The 13,827-nt window shown below is 42.6% G+C and overlaps 1 protein-coding gene across 1 annotated transcript; it reads right to left on the bottom strand.

Annotated features, from left to right (window-relative positions):
- Positions 1-370: 370 nt before the first annotated feature.
- Positions 371-6,481, bottom strand: ZCCHC9 (zinc finger CCHC-type containing 9). Its single transcript, XM_052700549.1, has 5 exons — positions 6,161-6,481; positions 4,921-5,071; positions 4,584-4,676; positions 3,523-3,591; positions 371-1,400 (listed from the first exon to the last, which is right to left on the bottom strand). The coding sequence occupies exons 1-5, from the start codon at positions 6,443-6,445 to the stop codon at positions 1,285-1,287; spliced, it is 714 nt and encodes a 237-aa protein (XP_052556509.1). The 5' UTR covers positions 6,446-6,481; the 3' UTR covers positions 371-1,284.
- Between the last annotated feature and the right edge of the window lie 7,346 nt (positions 6,482-13,827).

Below are 13,827 nucleotides of genomic sequence, written 5' to 3'. Positions count from 1 at the left end.
GCCCAGACCCCAGTTCAGAATGAAAGCAGCACGTGAGCGGAGCTTGGAATGTACTCCTCTACTTGCACTGTGCTTGCCTGTTCAACTTAGATGACAGAATAAGATGCAAGTAAAACTCTGTCACTGTCAGCTGCACAGGAAGAAACTTGAGAACATATGGAGACCTACTGCAGGAACTCCATCCTTCATTGGCTTGAGGAAATTTTGAAATTTTGATTTCCAAGTGCAGGCTGCTTTCTCTATAATATATATATCTCCACTATGAAGTAAGTACATGTAACTAACAGAAGGGAAAGTTTACTTCCAATACCCCAATGGACCAAAATTTTTGGGTGCTTTTCTTAAAAAGTAAACTACGCAAGCTCCCTTGCTCTCCAGAGCAGGGGGCTCAACCCCAAGCTGCTAGAGCTCAAGGAGCATTTGGACAATGCTCTCGTTGTCATGGGGTTTGGATTTTGAGAGGTCCTGTCTGGAGCCAGGGGTTGAACACACGATTCTAATGGCTCTCTTTTTCAAGTGAGTTTCATAACGCATATCTGAGAAAGAGCATGATTTGGCTTACTGGTGAAGTACTCAGGTAATTAAACATGCATAATCTATCAGATTATTGCTTGTACACACTAACTGATCCATCATGTATAGCAGGAATTGTACCCCCAAGCTCTCCAGGTAGAAAGCTCAAGTCACATAAGGTGTAGCTTTACCTGATAACTTAGCTGTCAGACAGCTCAAGTGTGCACATACACTGCACAAAATCATTCAAAGAAACAAAACCAATCTAGAATACAATTGATATTTAGAAAATGCCTGCAACCCCTTTCAAAGAAAGAGAGGCTTAAGATCAGCATAATTGTATTCGTCTCCAATACAGCAACATCCTTAAGGTAATGCTACTGATCACCTAAATCGAGTGGTCATAAAGCCCTGTGACAGAATGCACGTATCCCTATGCTTTCACTGCAACTACACTGCATGTTAGCAGAGAAAACCAACTTTCCTCTTTAGAGAATTAGCAGAAGAAATGCTTTCCTGCAAAAAAAAAAAAAAATATATATATATATATATATATATATATATATAAATAAACACCTTCTTGATGCATTTCTGTTGTTCCCAGATTTTCAGTCTGCTGGATAAATCTGAATTGAACTGAAAAAAGCAGGGATACAGACCCAGCAGCAGCAGTGTGCTTGGTTTTCAGGAAGCAGCAATCCACTCTACGCAGTCACTTCACTGAAGTGAAGCAGTGCACAACCACTGCAGTTTAGCACCCAAAGGAGGCTTTCAAAAATTAATAACTTTCAGTACTTTCACTTTGGGTTTCTGTAGCTTGGTTGTTTCTGTTGTTTCTTCATCATCAGCACTCATTCCATTGGCCCATCGCCCAACTGTAACCTGGTCTGCAGAGTAAGAAACAAGAGTTTATGGAAAGACTAAACATTATCATCAGATTGAGCTTTCAGATTTGAGAAACATTTGGCCCATAAGGGCCTGCTTTTGGTTCAGCAAAGATCTCTCAATTTAGACACCTGAAACCAATTGCCTTCAACAAGTGTGTGTTTGTGTTTTGTACCCCAATCCCCCCCCCACCAGATTTTAAATGTTCCAAAATCTTATGCATCCCTTCCTATTTGACTGTCCAAAAATTCAGAGGGTACACAAAAGACACATTAACTCTGAAGTCCTAATAACTCTTGTGTGAAGATTTCACAATGTGTCAGGCATCTCTGAATGTAAAGGAAAGCATTCTTGAAGAGAGAAAAATAGAGAAAAAATTACATTTCTCAACTTACCTCCCTAAATATAAATAAACACTTTTCCCCTCCCCCATTTTAAATATTATTTTGACCAGTTCTCTTTCCTACTGTTCATTATACTGCCCAAAAGCAGAAAAAGTTGCAGGGATGTTTATTTTAACCTTGTCTACAAAATTACAGTGGCTCTACAAATCAGCACTTGCTAGCTCCTATTAACTGTCATACATATGTGCACACCACTATTCCAGACTGGACCAAGCAATTTAATGACTGCAGCCACTCATGTGAAGGAGCAACTTCTTACAGGTTGCCTTCCAGACTCCTTGCATAGTGGATCTTTGCTGGCCAGCACTACCCACTGCTCATGAGCATTTGGTGGAAAGAGATGGCTTGCCTTTCAGCAGTGCTGTTTCCCACAAATATTTCTTTTCTCCTACAGCATCTGCACAGGATTTCCATTTACAAAAGGTATTAAGCATGCAAAAATATTTTGCTGCTAACAGAGTGTGCAGAAGCCCGGCAAGAGACATCACAGGTTTGCAGCAGTTCTCTGACAGGCACCGTCCAAACCAATCTGCTGTGGCTGGTAGGTTTGGCAAAAACAAAACAAAAACAGAAAAAAAACCTAGGTTTCACATCAGAAACTTCTGAGAGCAGTAAAGACTCAACATCACTCGTTCCAAACTAGCAAACCAGCACACATCTAAAATGGCACAGATGTGCTCTCAAACACAACACCTAGATTATATCGCATCTGTATGATCATTTAGAAAAAGCAGCTGAAGTACAGAACTCTGCTGCCTTTGTAAATGTTTTTCACATCAATTCTTCAGAAACTTATGGCATATTAACCCAAATGTTCTGCAGGTAGGAAAACCAACAAATGTTTCATCACTTCAGTAATGTGTCGTTCTCCAAAACTTGGACAGTTTTGCCTCTCAAATTATTTTTTTTTTGTGGGGTTTTTTGTTTTTGTTTTTTTAAAATAAAAGATACATAGAGTATCTCCTATACATATGAAACAGAAAGGAACAGATTTCTTCTGTCTAATGGTTTAAGAAAAATAAATGCCCTTAGATCATATCCTGGCACATAAATTGTATACCCCTATCATAATTAATATATTACAAAAATGCATTCTAATGTGTAACAAATACTGACGAATTCAGTGCAAACCAATTTGCAAGGAGGTAAAAAGAAAGAACTATCAGTGAACAAGGGAAGCTGTTCACCCAAAATACTTTCTATCAATGGCCTTACCACAAGGGAGGGCTCAGTTAAACATCAAACATTTCATTAAAAGCTAATCAGCTAAGCAGAATTGTAATCTACTTTTCTATCTGCACAGTTAGATGAAACCAGTGTATCAGCTGGCAAGTCTAGCAGGACTGGCCCGCAGTCTCTTCTCACAGCCCTTTCTCAGATGACTTAAATGCCTGCCTGCAGATGGAGCTTATAGCAACTGCCAGAACCACCACACTGCAACTGAAAAGACATTCAGCTTCTTCACACAACGTGCCTGCAAAATAAACCAATTCTGCATTTTTTCTGTTACAGCTGCTAACAATGTGAACAGCAACATAAAGAGACATTTACTCATACAACCCTCAGAAGCATACAAGCTAGATTTTTTAAAATTGAAAGTTCTTTTTGCCTAGCAACTCACAGTCTCCTCTCAATAAAAGCACACATTTTTAAGGGCAGTGTGCCATCTTGTTACTAGAAAGCTCTCTACTCGCACTCTATGCCACCTCCTGCACCTCACCTAAGTTCTGGTTTTCCGGACAGTCTTTTCTGTAATGCTCGACAGAGCCACAAAGTCTGCAGCAGCCACCTGTTAAAAGATAGAGTTGGAAAATAAAACTCTTGAAAATTTTTGTATTACACTTCTGTAGTGACAACCTGTAGAAAAGATGCATCTCCACAGACAGGTCAATGCTCCTAAGCACTATTATGTAACACCTTGCAGCAGATGAGCATACAGCTTTAGGAGCCAGCACACACACCTTCCCAGGACTCTGTATCTTACAAATAGCACCCACATGTAGTAGCGTAGCAAGGCTCTGTCAATCACTGAATAGTACAAATTTCACTCACCACATACAGGATGTTTCTGCTTACTTACAAGGAAGGCAGGCATTGCAAAATCTGAGTGAAATCTACACACTTAGGTGTAGAGACATTTCTCAATCAAATCACTTCACCTGATGATCTTTCTTTTGTGAGAGCCCTTTTTGTGAGTGCCACTGGGATACTGGGCAACTGTATGATCAAGTCAATCAGTAGAGCTGATTTCTTAGAACATCTGGAAGTCGTGGCCTATTTTTCAACTCTGAATTTCTCTTTGATCTTTTACAGTGTCACTTTCCATATAAGACAAATTATCTCTGTGTGTAACTATGACAGACCTTATTTTCTGCGAACACTTCTCATTGTCTCATTGTTGCTGAAGTGTTAAACTACAAAGGCTACTAAGGCCCTAAATAGACCAATGTATGTTTCTATCACATTCTAAGTTGTACGTAAATTGAAACACACATTGGCCACATACAAACAGATTATGGTTTTTTTGAAATACACTTGAAACTGTCAAGTGTAAGTAAATTCTCATACTCTGAACTTCACCTCCTCTTTAATGCTAAGATCAAAATTGAAATAGGAATCTCCAGATAGTGAATACTTATGATGAATTCTGTCAATTTGATCTGTGTTCACCAAGAATAAAAGACATCTGAAAGTTGCTCTTCTTAATCCAAAATGTTTCTTGGTTCTGTGTCACATAAGTAGGAAAAATATGTTTTATTTGCAACAGATCACTGCACTCACCTTCGGCATACAATCCTTTGGGATTGTCAGGACATGACCTTGATAGATGTCCCATCTCACCACAGATGAAACATTTTGCATATGGAAACGCACCTGCAAAATTCCACAGATTACAACAAAAGTTAAGAACACTGTATAGTCACAGACAACTCTGAAAACATTGTAAGAAACAGTATGATATAGGATAGTGTAACTGCAACGCCAGGTTTGTTGTTACAAGACTGTATTCCTTTAAACATACTAATCACTGTCTGCAGAACAGACCACAAATCAACGTATCAGTAGGAAGAAAACTCAGACCAAAGCACCCCGCAAAATGCAAACTTCTGAATCATACCAACAGCTGGGTCTATCTTTGCCTTGCATTTGCCAATGTCATGCTCTGTGGATCCACACCGGTAACAGATTCCTGTACCCATATCTTGACTTTCCAGTACAGCTGGACAATCGGCAACACCATGGCCAGGTTCCCTGCAGTGGAAACATACCTTTAAAAATAAAAAATGTTACATGCATTTTTATAAGCAGTTCACAGAGCAAAGCACAGCACTTACAGGTGGCATAACTACAGAGTTTTCTTACTTTTGTTATCTGATTATCATTTTTATCTGCCAGATTTCCACTAGGTCGCAGTGTATCTTGGCTGAAGCCTAGGAGGTGCTAATAAATACATATCTCTTGCACTGACATTTGAAGTTACTCCAGTATGTTAAGCCAAGGTTCAGTGAATAGCTCATAAAAACAAACAAAAATACAGCCTAACAAGGCCTCCAGGCTTTTCAGAAGGCAAGTATATCAACAGCTTAACACTTGAAACAAAAATGCTTAAGACAAAAGAGCCATTGCAGCACAAACAACTGCCAGTGGTCTCTGCCTCTAAACAGGGTGATTATTGGTGCTTTTTTCCTTCACCAGTAACGCATGCAGGATTTTTGTCCCAGGCCACTGGGAACTGAGCACTGCAGCTGAGTGACAACTTCTGATCCTCACTGCAGCAGAATTAGTTCCCTAAGATTGTTCTGGACATGTAAGAAGTAAACACAAGCAAAAACATGTCAGTACTGATGTCTCAAAAGCTGCTTATATGAGTTGCTGCATTGCAATTCATTTATAAACAAAAACTCATGGTAGTTTGTATGAATGAGTACAAGTCACTTTCTTTGCCATTGCAGAGTCCATTTAGAATAACTTAATGAGCGACCACTTTCAGGTGGTCTCATTTGGAGTTTGCTGGAGATCTCACTCCAGTTCTCAGGCAGAAGGTGCCGCAAAAAAACGATCCCACAACATGATGAAATTGCAAACGCACACAGGAACACTGCACTGTCACACAGAGAGACAGAAAACACATTTCACCCGGGAACAAGGCTGCCCATTCCCCAAAGCGCTGCAGATCAGCACGTAAGCAGAAAAGGCATGCCAAGGGTGAAATTCTCTTAAACTGCGTGTACTTAATGAAGTCCACTTACGCTAAAACTCACATTATAGAACCACAGGACCAAACCTCAGCAGGGATTCAACCCCGCTTAAGGCTGAGATGCTCCCTTCCCCTCTACCACCGCGGGCACCCAGCTCACCATGGCGTTTTTCCTTGCCTCCTGCCTCCTCAGCCTCCTGCCTTCCCGCCTACGGTCCTTCTTCAGGGCGGCCGCCGCCGCCTCCTCCTCCTCCCGCCCCCGGCCGTTCCCCGCCTGCTTCAGGTACGCCGCAAACCCATTGACGTCTTCGTTTTGGTACGTTTTTTTCCTTTTATTCTTCCTCTCCGGCCCGCCCTCCGCGGGCCCCGCCGCCATCTCCTCCCAGGGCGTAGACTTCAGCGCCTTGCCGCCCGCAGCGGCGACTTTCCGAGCCCACCTGGTCATAGCTGCAGCCGTCCTCACAACTCCCGCCGGAAGCGGAACTCCGTCCCCGCTGCTGCCGGCGCGGCGTGTCGTCACTTCCTCCTTCCACCGGAAGGGCAGCTGCCGCTCGGCGTTCCGCCGCCATCTTGGGGACGGGCGCTTGTCTGTGGGGAGTGGTGTGTGCGGACGCGGTGGCTGCAGTGCCTGCTTTCTTCTGGTTACGCTTCCTAGCCTTATAGCAGAGTTCTTGCAGGTCGGGAGCTCTGCAGGTGCAGTTGTGCTGGCTTAACCGCTTAGCCTTGAGTAAAAATAGTGCTTTATCACAGAACCATGAGGTTGCAAAAAACCTCTTAAGATCATCGAGTCCAGACATCAGCCCATCCCCACCGTGCCCGCTGACTGTGTCCCTCAGTGCCACATCTCCACGTTTCTTGTTAACCCATGGGGACAGTGAATGACTCCACTGCCTCCTGGGCAGCCCATCCCAGTGCCTGTTCACTCTCACTGACAAGAAATTCTTCCTAATACCCAACGTGGACCTTCCCCGGCACAACTTGAGGGTAGTCTCTCTTGTCCTAACACTGTTATGTGGGAGAATGGCCCAAGCCCTACCTTGCTACAACATCACCTTTCATCAGGAGTGGTGCTGATGGCATCAGAGCGGTCCCTTCCTGCTGAACCTGATTGAAAGCCCAGAACCAAAAAACTCCCACTGGAACTGGAATTGGTCACACTTCTGTCTAGATTGCCCCATTAAGGTCACAACCTAAGCCTCTGGGACTGCATTGTTCTAAATCCCAGCAGAGCAACCCAAGAACAAAATACAGTAAGAACTTGATTTCTCAAGTCAGTCTTATTAGCATTTCTCTAGATCTCCACTGCCATTCTTGAATGGATAGAAAAGCTGGACAACATTCCTTCTTTATTAGTCATCTTCAGTGTTTGTTACTCCCTCGAGAAGCAGACTTGGTGTTCTTCGCTGATTTTCCAAGGCTTTGCTTCCACTAGAGGGAGATAAATGTGCACAAAGAGGGCACTGATGTTGTGTGTTTTTGCTGTTAAGCAGAATCGTCAGCAAGAACCAGCACGGATTTGGGAGTAATAAAAAGTGTGTGTTTTGCAGCCAAAAATAATGAATGCTATTTAAAAGCTCCTGTTAATAAATTAGGAAATAAAATCAGAAGGACTCCAGATTTGATTTTAAAACTAAAAATAATAAATTTTGCCAGTGACGTTACAGTTCAATTACAACTTGAGGTCCTGGCTTTTCTTACAGAATACTGCTGGCAAATCTGTAGTTCAGGAATGTCCAAAGCTAATTCTCATAAATGGCTACTGGAAACAGCACCAGTGCATGGTATGGAACATAAAAGCAGCTATGGGTCCCGTAGATATCTAACACAGCTGCTGATCTCCTCCACACCAAACTTGCAGCAGATAGGCCTGCAGCTGCCCTGCTGGTAAAACAATACAAGGAAAAGCTGAAGAGCAGCATCAGCAAGAGCAGTAGAGTTCTGCTGAAGTACAAGTACTGTCATCTCTTTTTGCGGTCTGAAATCTTCTGTGCATTATGTCCCTAGAAGACAGTGCCCCTTAGGGTCCCCAGTCACATTTACAGCCACTGAAGAAAGCTGTTTAGTATCTTTCTGCTGAACCAGTAAGACAGCATTCCCTGTACAATAGTCTTTAGCAGTGATCACACCTGTGCTGGTTTGGATTTTAGTTTCAACTTAATTTCAGTCACCTGGTAGCTCTGCTGCACACAGGCAGCAGGTGAGAAATGAGCAAGACAGCAACCATGAAAATCATGGTAAAAATGTATGACTTCTCCCCCTCCCTCCCCCCCCTCTCCCCACTATACAGCATTCAAAATGCTGTAGAATTGCCTGTCCACAGCACAGTCGGGGCAGCAGAATCTAAAGCATGGATGTCCAATCTTTTGGCTGGCTGGGCTGTGTGGAGTGACGAGGACTTGTCCTGGGCCACATATAAATTAGTTAATGTATATAAGAAATATATTTTTTTTATTTTTAATACATAACATTTTTAAATACGTACTTTTAGTCTTGTGCTTTTATCTGTGTTTTAGATTTTATAATAAAACATGTAACTTCTTACTTTCACACACACACAGAAAGAAAAGTAGCAGTTAAATACACAATTTACAAATTCTGAGGAAAAGTGAATTAATGTAGGTATATTGAGCGTTTTCAACAGGCAAGAAGAAGGCTGAGTTGCTTAATTTTTTTGGGTTTTTTTTCCTCAGAATTCTCACATAACTGCTTGCCACACAGCCTTCAAACATTTGGTTTGGTACAAGACTATCAGGGAAGCAAAATACTTCCCACTGTAAGTGAAAATCAGGTTCGTGGCTACTTGAGGAAGCTGAGCATCCATGAATCTATGGATCCTGATGAGATGCATCTCAGAATCCTGAGGGAGTTGGCTAATGCGGTTGCCAAGTCACTCTATATGATACTTGAAAAATTGTGGCAATCAGATGAAGTCCCTGGTGACTGGAAAAAAGGTAACATCATACCCATTTTGTAAATGGATGAAAAAGATGACCCTGGGAACTAACAATTTGTCAATGCTTCTCTGTGCCAGGGAAGGTCACAGAACAGATCCTTCTGGAAGCAATGCTAAGGCACATGAAAGGAAGGGAGGTGATACAGGAGAACCAGTATATGGCTTAACCAAGGGTTAATCCTGCTTAACCAATCTGGTGACCTTCTGTGACATTGTCACTGCATCACTGAACAAGGGAAGAGCCACTGGTGTCATCCATCTGGACTTCAGTAAGGCCTTTGACATGATGCACCACAACTTCCTTCTCTCCAAATTGGAAAGATACGGATTTGATGAGTGGACTGTTCAATGGATGAAGAACTGTCTGCAGGATTGAGTCCAGAGAGTGGTGGTCAGTGGCTCAGTGAGTGGATGGAGATTGGTGCTGAGTGGTGTCCCCCAGGGTTTGGTGCTGGGGCTAATACTCTTTAATATCTTCATCAGTGGCACTGACAGTGGGATTGAGTGTGCCCTCTGCAACTTTGCTGATGACACCACGCTGTGGGGTGCGGTCAGCACAGCAGAGAGACATGATGCCATCCAGAGGGACCTAGATAGGCTTGAGCAGTCAGGAGAACCTCATGAAATTCAACAAATCTAAGTGCGAGGTCTTGCACCTGGGTCAAGGCAGCGCCCATTACCAGTACAAATTGGGAGATGAAAGGATTGAGCAGAGCCCTTCTGAAAAGGACCTCTGGGTACTGGAGGATGGCAAACTGGACATGAACCAGCAGTGCACTTTTGCAGCCCAGAAAGCTGACGGTATCCTGTGCTGCATCAAAGGAAGTGTGGCCAGCAGAGCAAAGGAAGTGATCCTGCCTCTCTGCTCTGCACTGGTGAGGCCTCATTTGCAGTACTGCCTGCAGATGTGAAGTCCTCAGTACAGGAGAGACATGGACCCTTTCGGGTGGGTCTAGAGAAGATGATCCAAGAGGTGGAACATCTCTCCTTTGAGAACAGGCTGAGAGAGCTGGGGCTCTTCAGCCTGGAGAAGAGAAGGCTGTGGGGTGACCTGATAGTGGCCTTTCAGTATCTAAAGGGGAGCTACAGAAAAGAAGGGGACAGACTCCTTAGCAGGGTCTGTAGAAGAACAAGCAGAAACAATCTCAAGCTCAAAGAAGGGAAATTTGGGTTAGGAACAAGGAAAAAATCTTTTACAGGGAGAGTGGTGAGGCCTGGAACAGATTGCCCAGTGATGTGGTTGATGCCCTGTCCTTGGAGACTTTCAAGGCAAGGCTGGAACAAGACCTAGGCAGCCTGGTGTAACTGTGGTATCCCTGTTCACTGCAGGGGTGTTGGACTAGATGGCTTTTAGAGGTCCCTTCCAACTCTGAGGATTCTATGATTCTGTAATCTCACCTTTAGCATTCTTGGATTAGTAAATTGACACCCGTTTTTTAGGCAACTGTTAGATGTATATTACCCCTACATGGGGCTGTATTATCAGCTGTCGTGCTTCACAAGTAGCCTGTGAGACATGGGTTGGATACTCCTGGTCTAAAGCCTCTCTTAGGAGAGTTTTTCCATATACCAATCACAGACATGAAATGCTTTGGTGATCTGAGACAGCAGAGTTTGAAATTCAGACCAGCGGATCCTGTGGCCTCTTCAGTAACTCACATTTTGATGTCCAGGAATACTGTAGTCTGAAGTATTTTACATTAGTAAACAGAGAAAGAAGAGCGTAAGTGAATCCTTCTCTCTTATTCAAAGAAACTTTAATTTCCACTTAATCCCTTATTATATTAAATATGAATTCAAGCCTTTATGATATGAATTACATAAACTGTATGTGATTTGAAATGTTTGTGGATTTTTATTGGTATGACCAAGACTGTTTCATCCCCCGCAAGCCTGCTTGGCTGACCAGTGCCCCATTTTTCATAGAATCATAGAATGGTCTGGTTTGAAAAGGACCGCAATGATCATCTCGTTTCAACCTCCCTGCTGTATGCAGGGTCACCAGCCATCAGACCAGATGCCCAGAGCCACATCCAGCTTGGGCCTTGAATGCCTCCAGGCATGGGGCACCCACAACCTCCTTGGGCAACCTGTTCCAGTGCGTCACCAACCTCTGAGTGTAAAACTTCCTCCTATCTCTAACCTAAACCTCCCCTGTCTCAGTTTAAAACCATTCCTTCTTGTCCTATCACCATCCACCCCTGTAAACAGTCGTTCCCCCTCCTGTTTATACACTCACTTCAAGTATTAGAAGGCCACAATGAGGTCTCTCTGGAGCCTTCTCTTCTCTAAGCTAAACAAGCCCAGTTCCCTTAACCTTTCCTCATAGGAGAGGTGCTCCAGCCCGCTGGTCATCTCAGTGGTCCTACGCTGGACTCCTTCCAAGAGCTCTGCACCTTTCTTCAGGGGCCAGGCTATGTTGTGTGTGACACCAATTCTTCAAGATATTTAACTGGTGTATAAATGTGTTTAATAGATCAACTCACATATGTATATTTAGGCAAATCCATACGAGTCTGGAGGAAGCGAAGCCTTTAAAGCTTAGCCTGTGGTCAGCTATTGGTAGTGCTGAGCTGCCCATTGTGCTTAAAAAGCCATGTCCAAATAAGTTTTAATTTCTAGAGTTGAAGATGGAGAAGAATGAAGAACTGAAGAGCTGATCCATTCTTCTGCAATTTTCTTGCTGCTGCTTGGTCCCTTCTTTCTAGAGCATTGACCATTTTTGAATAAAGCTGACGTGTTTCACACAGTGAAGAAAACGATCTGTCCAAACTTACAAGCTGAATTAAATATAGAAGCATAGATTCTGTAGGCATGTTAGGCAGCAAAGGAGGGTGCTCCATGCTTCTTCTGATCATTTCAGTCTTACTCCATATACCTATCAATCAATAAATACAAGTCCTCTGTCTCTACAGAATGCAATTCAGTGGTCTCTGCAGTTTTTTGCTGAGTTCCAAGCAAAATGTTCAGTTGCTTTTAACCCCCGAGGAATTTGGATTACCTCAGATTTAACTGGCTGTCTAGTCTTATCAACATATAGGTCTTGTTAGGCTTTAAGAATTACATATTTTAATTGCTATGTGGTTGTTATTGATTTCCACAAGGGGCATAAATTTTCCTTGTAATTCTGTTCATCCCCCATTGGCTGTTAGTATAACTGAAGAGAACTCCTCATTCAGAAAATGTAACTAGAAAACTGGAAGGAGAGCTCAGACATCTTGATAAAGACACACATGTAGACAAAGAGGTTATGGACAACATTTTTACTTCAAAGAGGAACACATATGCAAGAAAGTAAACTGAAGTTAACTCACATCATTAGTCCTGGACATTTTTCCCTTTATGTGGGAAGCTCATAGGTCCATGTGAGTCCCCAGAAGAATGAATAGGTGATCAAAATATGTTAATGACCCTACTTTACAGTAATAACCTTATTATTGTAAAGAAGCTGTTATTTTCTCATTAGGAGCCCAGTCTCCAAAAATTAATTACACCAAGTGAGTTAAAAATATAGTGTCAGTAGCAGCAGTATGCTGTGCCCTTCTGGCAGTGGACAGAGTTGATTTTGCAGGGCTTCAGTAGTGTATCCAGTGTGCTTCAGTTCACACTGTGTCTTCAAGCATCTTTGCAGGAAAAGAAATGGCTGTGTAAAGTCTTTAATCTTTTAATTAAGCCTTAAACTGAAAATAAGCTGTAAAAGGCATTAGAGTAGAAAGACGAACATTAATTATTTTGTCAGGTCTTAAATTAAATTCCAATAGATAATATTAGTAAAGTAATGTAAATATTAGCTGTAATTTATTCCCCATGTTATCTGCCACCTTTTCTGTTTCCAGAGAAAAAAATATATCAGGTCTATTCAGGTGCATATTAGTCTCGTAAGAGTGACAGTTTCATGAACTTTGAAGGTCTGTCAAGTCAGCTTTTGTTGGGACAGCGAGTGTTTTTAGGTATATTGTATCAGAGTATCATAGGTAGAAGCAATTACAGTTGTCAAAGCTGCAGACCTGGCTTTTAAGCGCTTAAGTCACAGTTCAGAAAATGGTTCCGTTCAGCACACACAGTCCCATCCACCAACATCTCCCTTCAGAGAGCTCGCATAACAGTGATTGCATTTTTTTGCTTTAGTTATTTTTGCATAACATGAGTTATGTGAGCACCAATGCGTGGAAAAAAGCCAAAACTTAAGCCAAAAAGTATGTGTGTTGTCAGCCACTCTGATGCTCACGTTTTGTTTTTATTTCTCAGGAAAAAAAAGAGACTTACTGTATATTCTCTATTGCAGTGCAGTTTTTCTGTACTAGCAGCCCATATTCAGCACTTCAGTGGTGGATAGACTCTTATAACTCACCAAAAAACTGAACAGCTCCAGGCAGCGTATTTGTTCAATAGCCACAGGACCTGACTGTTAATAAATGGAAATTAGTCATTTGCATGTGTTGTAGGAGTCCCGTTAGCTAGCAGAGGAATGTCTGAACCCTCTTTTTCAAAGAATCATAGAATATCCTGGTTTGGAAAGAACCCAAAAGGATCAAGTCCAAACTGTCTCAACACAAGACCACCCAAAATTCAAATTATATCTGAGAGCAATGTCCAAACACTCCTTGAGCTCCATGGACCCATGGCCATGCCCACTGCCCTAAGGAACTGTTCCATGCCCACCGCCCTTTGGTGCAAGAACCTTTTCCTGGTATGCTGAAGGTATATATATCTCTGTGTGTTTCTCTCCCCTTGGGTTCCCAGACTGGAAGTACCCCTTGGCACTGCCTTCCCTCCCACCTTGCATGAGCAGCCTGATAGACCACTGCTGGGCTGTGATGGGGCATGACCTGGGAGTTTGCTTATGTTAATCCCTAGTTGGCAATATGTTCATC

The sequence above is a fragment of the Tympanuchus pallidicinctus genome, unplaced genomic scaffold (assembly GCF_026119805.1).
Source record: "Tympanuchus pallidicinctus isolate F22 unplaced genomic scaffold, pur_lepc_1.0 scaffold4, whole genome shotgun sequence".
Classification (NCBI taxonomy): Eukaryota; Metazoa; Chordata; class Aves; order Galliformes; family Phasianidae; genus Tympanuchus; species Tympanuchus pallidicinctus.
The sequence above is the reverse complement of the archived record's forward strand: the minus strand, read 5'-3'. Positions and strand labels throughout refer to the sequence as shown.

Coding starts and splice junctions, on each gene's coding strand:
- ZCCHC9 (XM_052700549.1), bottom strand. CDS start 6,445: ATGACCAGGTGGGCTCGGAAAGTCGCCGCTGCGGGCGGCAAGGCGCTG. Junction 4,677..4,920: donor AAAGATAGACCCAGCTGTTG/GTATGATTCAGA, acceptor GGAATTTTGCAG/GTGCGTTTCCATATGCAAAA. Junction 3,592..4,583: donor CAAAGGATTGTATGCCGAAG/GTGAGTGCAGTG, acceptor ATCTTTTAACAG/GTGGCTGCTGCAGACTTTGT.